The 10,257-nt window shown below is 38.5% G+C and overlaps 1 protein-coding gene across 4 annotated transcripts in view; it reads right to left on the reverse strand.

Moving 5' to 3' along the window:
• The window catches only part of PBX3 (PBX homeobox 3), a gene marked incomplete at its 5' end in the record, with an annotated part of 186,973 nt that extends 177,030 nt beyond the window's left edge, over positions 1–9,943 (reverse strand). For all 4 annotated transcript variants that reach the window (XM_080927532.1, XM_080927531.1, XM_080927530.1 and 1 more), the window contains 2 exons: positions 8,854–8,927; positions 9,744–9,943. In XM_080927532.1, the coding sequence (XP_080783658.1) occupies positions 8,854–8,927; positions 9,744–9,943 (274 nt within the window). The remainder of the gene's footprint in view (positions 1–8,853; positions 8,928–9,743) is intronic.
• Between the last annotated feature and the right edge of the window lie 314 nt (positions 9,944–10,257).

Consider the following 10,257-nt stretch of genomic DNA (forward strand, 5'->3'; position numbering starts at 1 on the left):
AACACAACTTTTCATGTTAGTATAATTTGTTCAAAAATGGTAATAAATACATCCATGATGCCAGAGAAATCATTGTACAATCTACTGCAACTTGTTCTGAGCAGTACTGACAGTTAATCCTGCACCCAAGATCTGGTGGAAAAGAAAAACAAAATATTTCTTTTTTTTTCTGATTTAATTAAAGATATTCATTATACACATATCTTTTAATGGCCCAACAGTCCCAATCAATATTATAAATAACCTGGACCAACTGCAGAGTAATGTCTGTGAACAATTATCACAAAACTAAAACATGGACTGCTGTCAGTTGGTGGCAGAGTTCTTGCTTTCATAATAAATATAAAATCAATTTCCTGCTCTAGTTCCTATTCCAAGTTGAAAATGATATATCTGACTATGAATTCCAACTACCTTCATGGGTAGTTTCTTTTTTTTTTTTTTTTTTTAGGAGGCGTGAGGAAAGCAAGAAAAACAAAGTTATAAGACTGTCAAGGCCACTTCCTCCTCATTTGAAGGTACCTGCATAATAAAGGTACCATTACAACTTATTTTAAATGACTTTTTTCCATCAAATGCCAAGTTTCCATAAAGCTTTATTTGCAAGGTCTGTTTACCTGAAAGCTCATAGAAATCTTTTGTTTAAATAATAATAATAATATGCAATTTCAAAGCTCTTTTTCTCCCTGTTTTAAACAAAAAATAACTTCACTATTTTTAAAAGGGAATTTTGTAAGTAATCAAGAGACTAATGAGGAGTCTGAAAAGAGACAAAAATCTGAAGTAACACACACACACACACACACACACACAAAAGTAACTAATGTTACCTACTAAGTGCCCCCATCCCACAGAAATGTAACAAGAACTCTATCCCAAGAGAGGCTCAACTGTGTGCACATTCCTAACTCTCATCCCATGCCTAACCATGCCCAGTCATGCCCAACCATGCCCAAGAAGATGCAAGCCTCCAGAGTGTACATCCATGGCAGCTGTGGGGACAAAATAATCCATATAGCTCTGGGATGGTATGGTTCACTGGGTCTAGACATGATGGAGTCCAGACACTAGAACCAGGTGCCAATACAAATACCTCTCTCAAAACCTCTAACAAACCCGAGATTTGCAGTTAGCAATTTGCACCTCTTTGAATGCTTTATGCCAGTAGAAGCTCTGAGTTTGAAGAAACCTTTAACTTTTTCTTACGCCCAGAGAAAGTCTGTCCTCCACATCTCAAGTCCCTTTAGTCAAACATCCATTTCCTCACAAAATAGCAGAAAAAATCACCAAGTAACTTTAGAAAGCTAAATTCAAATGCCTTACATTAACCACAAGTCAGTAAAACCAGAAGGAAGAGATTTCATTTTCAGCATGAAAATCAAATACGGTAATCTTACATGTCAGCACACGATATAAGGTAAATTCCACAGGTTGTGTAAAGGGCAAAGTTTAACCACTAATTAGTTCTATCGGTTAACTTTCATGAATTCAAGTCAAAATCTTAATGCTCATTTAATATAGTTTCATGAGGCCCAACTCAACAACTTCTTTTTTTGCCTCCCAAGTAAACATTCTTTCAAAATTCAGTTTAGTGTTGACTCTGGTGAGCAACATTTACATGTATAGAGAGGTAGGTAACTGATAGACACTTTCTGGCCATGTTTCTAGAATTCATTTCAGGAAGAAGGAAGTAAATGAGCAAATTTTTAATTTCACACAGAATATAAAATGATAAAATTTCATGTAACATTTAAATAATCGTAGGGGGAAAAGGAGTTCAATGTTCCAGAACCTTCTCTAAAGCTTTCAATCAATTTTATTTATATGCAAAACCAAGAGAAAATGGGGGGGGGGGGGATAAAAAAAGAAGAAAGAAAAAACAAAACACATACAAGGAAGAAGAAAAAAAAAAAACAAGCTCCTCCCGATGCTAAAGCTCTCAATTCACTGACAGGCAAATGGCTTCATGCTGCCACTTAATCTCATTTCTTGCATAATGCCCTCTAATTAGCATATCAAAGTGAATTAATACTTCTAGGGCATTAGCAATGGGGAAATCTGCTCCAGGCTCACAATAGCAGTTAAGAGAGAGCCAAGAAATCCTCAAAAACACCACAAACCACTTTGCATTGCAAAACTGTTCAATTTATTTATCCTCTCTCTCTAAACACTTTTACCGCACACTGTTTTACTACTGTTCACCAAACAAAATGATAATTGCCAAAGTTACCAGCATCTGTAATGCCTGTTTAGAATCTTAATTTAGATTATGTTGCAGATAATTCCTATATGCGACCATTTGTTCTATTATAAATGTTAATACAGAGACAGTGGAAATGTTGACATTCAAAATCAGTTAATTTGAATTTGAAATAAAATTTTATGTGATTCTAAAATTTATGAATTTTTGAATGTAAAAAGCCACCTGCTGGAGCTGATGCCTAAGAAATATGCTTTGAAAACTGATGTACCACATAAAACAAAACAAAACAAAATCATTTTGTACTAACATATGTTGGCATCTCCTAAATAATGGTTTAAACATCAGGAGAAATCATCAGCATTAAAAGGATTATACTATATGCCAAATACTCATTCATATAACCACATAAAAGGGCTTAGTACTCAAAATAGCTTAGCACTTTTAAAATACTTAAGCTGAGAGAAAACAGATATAAAACTCTAAATAAGTATATTTATCCATAATTAAGTCAAAAAACTGTCCTGCTTAATCAATTTAACACATTCTAGAATTGACTTCTTTGCTAGATTACACACTTTATAGAAATTCAGTGTGCAAGCGAGCTCCACTTTGCACTAAAAACTGTAAGAATATTATATGTTTAGGTCATGTCTATGTCAGGGTAATAAGGGATTCTAACTGCAAGACTGCTTAGAAAGAGCATTGTTAAAATCAAGACTTTAAGACTGAAATTTGTTTTCTAATATGTTCTATGTCTGAAGGCATAAAAGATGGCATGTTTTCCCCAATGGCTCACTCAAGCATTACTTTTTAATTTATTTGCTAAATATAGCACTATCACCTAGCTGTGATAGCAGTTTGTTTAATTAACTTCTATAACTTTGTAAAGGAAAGAAAATGTGATAAACAGACCTGGAAAACTTCCCTGATTTATGCCTCACTGTATACTGTGATGTAAATGAGTGTCTCTCCACACTTCCTGGCTGGAATGGCCTATAAAAGTAGAGCAAGTACTTGGAAAGGTCAGCATGGGAGGGAGATGTGGAGCTTTGTCAGTTACTACTTCACTCATGCTGATCACACTGATAAATGGCTAAAGCACAAGCCTGCTGAGAAAACAAATAAAACATTATTCTCCTAGTGTCAAGATTGAAATAAAAAGTATCTAAAGATTCTTCACAAGTACTTGAATCCATATGGGGGAAACGGTCTAAATCCTATTTAACTTGATATGTTAGTACTAATGTGTCAAGAATTTATTTTGAATAAATATTATACGGTCTCCATATAAAACAAATGATGACTTAAGTGGTTCGGAAAATTCAGTTTCAATTTTTTCAGAGACCCACTTCATAAAATATAATATCAAACTACAGCAGGCCTCATATAGGACCAAAACACAAGATGTAAATAAGATGGTGACTAAAACTTTGCTTTAAATTATAAAATTTATAAGCTAAAATCTAAACACTACAAGTTAAAGTCATCAGTATGAAAAGATGTAGTTTTATATTATAAAAGTGGGTAGATTTGTGTGTTTTGGGGGGCAAGTCGGCACCTCTATTACCAGTAAATTAATATACTTATGATTTGGAATAAATTTATATAAATTAATAAGAACGACATAGTCAAGTTTCCAAATAAAATATCAAAACCATTCAAACCTGTAATGAAGCTCACTAAAATTAAGGTGCAAAAGAATAACCAACTCAGATCAAGTTAGTATTGACAGCAGTTTCAATATTAATATTAAAACATATTTTATTGAATATATTTTTATTGAAAAGAAGAAAAAAAGGCTAGGAAAAAAAATACTCCCATTTTAAAGGTCTATCTGCATGACACTTCAGGCCAGATATCTTGGTAAAGTTTTCCAGCTTTTCTACCAACAGAAATTATTATTGTTTAAGAATGAGAGATGAGGGGAAAAAATAAATCAGACAAATGTCAGTCTTTTACATCCTTCAAAACCTCCTACAAAATCTCCAATAAGCAACACAAATCTAAAAAATTGACAAAATATTCTTAAATGGCTTTTAAAAAAAAGTACATTGATGAAGCAATATAATTTATGGCCTTCCTAACATAAACCAACTTTATATTTTTCCTGTTTAATCATTTAGTACTCAGACCATAATGTATTCCTAAAATTAATATAAAATTTGAGCTATTAAAGGCCCATTGCTGTTCAGTTCACAAAAATTCTGAGCAAGAGTAATAGAGAAAGACTGGCCAATTGTTGCCATTATTGAAGGTAAATAATATTCAAAATTCTCTTTTATTTATGTGTATCTATTGTTGTTATATATTCATATTGTATGTATATATGTGGGAATTTGGTGTTGTTGCTACTGTCTACAATAAAAACTCTTAAAAGCTGTAAAATTCCTTCATCAAAACAGAAACATTATACATATATGTATAATGTATTTGCTTTCAAAACTTTGGAGCAAATGATAACTATATTGGATATAATACAAGATCAATTTAAAATATGTAGTAAATACAGAACCATTTAGACTCAGAGACAACAATTTTCATATTTTTCTGCTAAATGTTTATTCAATGACTGATCTGATTTTTACACATTGAGAATTAGAATAACACACCCTGTAACAATAATAAAAAAGGTAGCAAAATTATATATGTAAGTATTAAAAAAAAAAAAAGAAGAGTCCAGAATGAAAAAGATGCAAATGAAATATTAAATGTAGGTTGTGAATGGAATGGAAGGGTTAACTAAGAGTACTACCCTGTCCTTCTGAAAACTACTCACACTTTTAGCAATAATGATAAAAGGTGTAAACATTTTATATTCTAAATGAGTGTAAAAACTCATTTATAAACTACATTCTTTCTTAGTTCTGGTATCTAAAATTCTTGACTTTCTCAAGATGGATCCTTTTAAAAGTACAACATTTATAACAGTTATTTTCTTTCTTGAAACATAAAAAATCCTTCAACCAGCCCAACCAGCCAAGCAGGCCTTTCTCTTCCCCTGCGGACACCTCCTGCAGTAGAGAAGTTCATTAAGTTTTATGATCTTCCCAAGTCAGTCCTGCTTATAAGCCTCACAAAGCCTACAAATCTGGCAAACCATCACGTCTGCCATTAGACATTACTAGTAAATGAACACTATTTAGGGTTTGTGGTGGTAATAAATCAGAGTTTGGTTGGCAGCTATCAACAATGTGTTTTTAACTTAACATTGTAAAAGAAAAAGGTTATGTTGATTTTTTTAATATATACTATTTTTTCACAGTATCAGTATTCAGAACATATAGTAAATTGCTATATTGGTACACTTTAAAATTATTTTCCTTGAAAAAAAATGTTTCCTTCATTTGAATTCCCACAATTAAGGGTCTATAAAAAGGCAGATTTTTGAAGATACATTGTTTCACGAAGGAAACACTTCACAGTCAAGATTAAAGTAGTCACAAATAGCTCAGTGAATAAACCAACAGAAGCATAGAAGCCTCATTTCATCAGAGATATTTATTTAATAAGCAAAGGGTGGTAACATAAGATTTTGTTATCATCCTAAAGAAAACCCTAGCCCAACAACTACTATCTCTCTTGCTTATATAGTTTAAAACAGACATATATCTCGATTTTAAAGCCTGTAACTTTAGTTGCCTCTAAAATGTATAAATGTCACAACTCAACAATGAAAAATCTTTCTGCCCCAAAATAACTGTACAATAAATTTTATAATAGAATATTTTTCTAAAAAAGGGCAATCATCTTATAGTAAAAGTATAGTTAACTTACTTCTGAACAAGAAAATAATATAATTGTGGCAGATTGCCCATTTATCTGTCAAAAGGGGGAAAGTGTCTTTTCATATTTGGTAGGGGAGAAATAAGATGTTTTCCAAACTAAGTCCCTTGTGTGCATCAAAACTGGCAGTATTCACCGCCTGATCAGAAACCTCAAAATCTACTAGCAGTTCTACAAATACATGATTTTTTAAACATAATTTTGTCTATCGTAAAAGAAAAGCAAAATCACACTATCCTCTGAAGTGGCAGTTCCCTTCCCACCCAGCCACCCCTCCAGTTCTCAACTTGTCAGCCCCCTCCCCTTCATTATGCAGAATAGAGTCATCACATAGTATTCCTGATTTATATTCACAAATGACTAGATGAACTTTCTGTAGGTAATTAATCCTTACATATTATGATAATAGATTAATAAAATGATTTAAAGAGAAAGCATTAAGTAGTATACACATATTCCCTAACACTTATTTTCTAAGTTCATAATGTCTCTAAAGCAGGACTGCAGAAGCAGACAAGGGATAGGCCCTGGAATGTGCTGCCCGGCTTTCTCTGCTTTGGTAACACTAATGTCTACACAGCTGTTTTATTTCAAATTGAAGGCTGAGTCTAGCGATCCTGTCTCCTTCTAAGACTGGGTTTTAAAGCATGAAGCAGAGCTCTGGATAGTAGGGGAGAAAGGAGAAGAGAGAGCGAGCTTCACCCCATCAATCACTCAGTACTTAAATCCCATTCCTCTCAGCTCAGAGAGGCAGGCAAGAGGATGCCTCTGCCCAGACAGCCGCCTTCCCTGTCTGGCTTCGAGCTTTTTATAAAAGAGATAACCTGCAAACTTGGGTCACAGGTCAACACACAAAAAGAGGATCTAATTTACAAGTTATCACTAAAAGCCCAAGAAACAATTTTCAAAACACAGAAATTTCTTTGTCTGCTCTCTCCTGGTTGTTAAATAGCAAGAGCCCTACCCTACCAAAGCTCTCTCTGACCATATAATCCCAGACTCTGAAAAGACTTGTTTCTTTTCCTAACTCACCTTTGACATGTCGCTGACTACATTTTCCTTTCAGAATGGTGTAACTAAGTCCTGCGCAAATAGGCAACTAGAAGACTAACACTTTTTAATTGAATTTCTCCTGCTGATAAGTGTTCAAACATGAAACGCTATATAGTTCTGTGTGGTTAGAACAAAACTTTAAAGGGATAAAAAAATAAATAAATACAAATCATAAGAAGGGTGTTCTTGCTAGAGAAGAGCATCAATTCCCTCTCTTTAGCAATATAGTGCCATATAAAATTGAATCAATCTTAATATTCACAACACAGTCAATACTCCAGTGCTTAGCTGTCAGCACGACCTGGAATGTAGCCCTGATAGCAAGAAAACCCTTGGAAATTAAGCAACATAAATGTTCTAAGAGTTTTATACTTTCATTCACTCAAATTAAAAGCCTTCAAGATTCGATGTTGGATGTCCTTATAATTAGATTAAAATCAGCTACCATCTTAAATCATAAGGTACTTAAAAAGTAGCTAAAAATCAACATATAATAAGTCAGTAATTTAAAATGACTTTGGTTACCAGAATGGTATCACCAATAAAAAAAAAAAAAAGACAAAAGACAAAAACCTATCATTAAAAAAAAAAAAATCAAGGTATGAATGAAAAGCAAATAAGGTTACTTCTTTAAGCTCTCAATAATTATAGTTTAGCATACATACATTAAGAGAGAGCAATAAACCATCATCTTCTCTGACTTACTCTTAGGGATATAAATAGTACCTGTTTAAAAAGGAATATAACATGACTTCCTTCATAACAGTCCTAGGCAATGTATTATTTGTAAAATCAGTTCAAAGTCTGCCAAACATTAAAACAACGTTAGTTGAAAAATGGAATATACTGGACTTAATTTTTTTTTCTTCTTTGCCTCAATTTACAAAAGGGCAACTTTAAAAAGCAATACAACCCAACCCATACAACAACAAATAAACCAATTAATGGTAAAGCTTCACTGATGGAGGGGTTTTTTTTTAACCATATGTAGGAAAGACAACTAAACAAACTAAAACATGTAACATATATACTTTAGCTTTACCCTTAAGTCAAGAGTAAAAGTACCTTAAATAGAAAAAGTCTGACAAGAAAGTTAAGCTACAAGGAACTGTCAAATTTTTCTCTAATATGTATCAGCAATTTTCATTCTAGTACTTCTGCAAAACGTATTCTTCTCCTGCCCTGAACTTCAGAATGTTTCATCAGCATTTGTAGGCATCCTTCTTTATATATTGAAATGTAGCAGTTGTAAAACAGAGACTGTACTATAAGTACTAGTAGGCATGATAGGGTGGTGTATATGCCTAAGCATATGGTTTTCCTTCCTGGATTCCTAAAAATCTTCCCACCTAAAGCACCGAGTCCAAGGTGCTACTGAGGTGTGTTTGGTTGTGTCTTAGGTAGACCCGAAGCTTAAAACTATCTAAGTAAAGCAAAGTTCTGATGATGCCTCTCCAGGGGAACTGGTCCCTGGCATCCAGTCTCCCATTGCTCCTTTTAAAAACTGCTACACAAGGCGAAACGAGCTAGGAGAGGGCGGCTGGCTAGAGCCCCTCCCTGACTGAAGCCAGGGACTACCTCCTTGGGAACTGCGGCCCAGCTCCATTCTCATATACACTTCATTTTGTACCAAAGCAGAATTGAGAAAGACTCCAGATTTATTGCAGTTTTCTCTCAAGATCAGGAGGTGGGAAGCAAAGAATGATCAAAGATGGCGGTGCCCAAAAGCAGCAGCTCTCAACTGGAGAGTCGAAAGGGTAGATCTGACCCCACCTTGAGGGTCTCCTGGGCCACTGTGGGCAACAGAGTCTTACCTGTTTTCTCTTTGATCTCACACAAGACGCTGAAGAGCGCCGGTTTCATTCTGTGACAGTTCAGAGCATGTTTCCTAAAAAACAAATAGCAAAACACAAAGGTATTAGCATCACCTATTGGAATAATATGGCGCCTTCCTTTAAGTTAGACCCAAGATTTAAAACCGGCCCCGTTTGGGAAAGGTCTTTTGAACCACGGGAAGTCAACAAAAACTCAAGTTGACTAGTTCCCAACTGGCGGCAAGCTCTGGCGGGGAGCTCCAGCCCGATAGCAGCGTGACCCATCTGCTGGGCCGACAGACAGAAGCTTCGGCAGACGCAGGAGTGACCCGCGCGTGAGGCTCCGCTCCGGGGGCCGAGGCGGGGACCCAAGGGACCAGACCGCCGCGGAGGGAACCCCGACGCCCAAGCTCCACAGGAGGAGCGGGCGCAGCAGCCAGCCGGCGGCTGATAATCAGCGGGTGACAGCTCCGCAAAGTTTGCCAAGCGGCCCTCCCTCCTAGAGAACTTGGCGCTCCGGCACACAGACGTGCGGGGAAGCAGCGGGTCACCCCGGACCGGGCCGAGGGGCGTGCATGCCCTGAGTCTGGGCGGGCGGAGAAAGTTGCACTTCCCTGCGGTGCGGCCCCAGACCCGGCTGGGGCGCGGAGCGCACCGGGGTCAGGGCGGGAGGTTTAAATCCGGGGAGGGGGCCGGGCAACAGGGCACGGACGAAGCACTGATCGAGTTTGTCCCGAGCCCGGCGAGCAACTTTGCCGGCGCGATGGGCAAGTGCTCGGCGGGCGGAGAAAGTTCCCGCCCGAGACTGAGGCCCCGGTCCCGGGAACCACCCGGGACCGGAGCCCGGCTCCCGTACACACACAAAAGATGCTTAATGAGACGACACCAACTTTGCTTGCGCCTCGTCCAAGCTCTGGTCGGTGATGGTCATGATCTGGTGGAGGATGTCGCCGATGTCCTGCTTCCTGCCGTCGCCGTCCGCCCCTTCGTGGCCGTGAGGGGGAGGCGGCAGAGCCATACCCCCCTGGACCGAGTGGCCGGCCAGGTTCACCCCGGCCAGAGTCTGCAGCATCCTGGATTGATCGTCCATCCCGCCGCGCGCGGGCGGGAGCGGGCGGCGGCGGCGGCGGAGGCGAAGGCTGAGGCGGCGGCGGCGGCGAGGGAGGAGAAGAAAGAGGGGGAGGGGGAGGGGGAGGCGGCCGCGCGCTCCCCGCCCGCGCGGGAGGGGGGCGGCCTGGCCCGGCGCGGCCCGAGACTGAGGGGACGCGGACCGGCGTCCGGCTCGGGCTTCCGCCGCGGCGGACTGAGGACAGCGGCGGGCGGAAGCGGCGCGCTCGCCGGCGGAGGCGGAGGCTGTGGTGCCCGCTGCCCTCACGCGGCCGCTGCGCTGCCTCCTCAGCGCCC

This window comes from Micromys minutus (assembly GCF_963924665.1).
Source record: "Micromys minutus genome assembly, chromosome: 13".
NCBI classification, from domain to species: domain Eukaryota; kingdom Metazoa; phylum Chordata; class Mammalia; order Rodentia; family Muridae; genus Micromys; species Micromys minutus.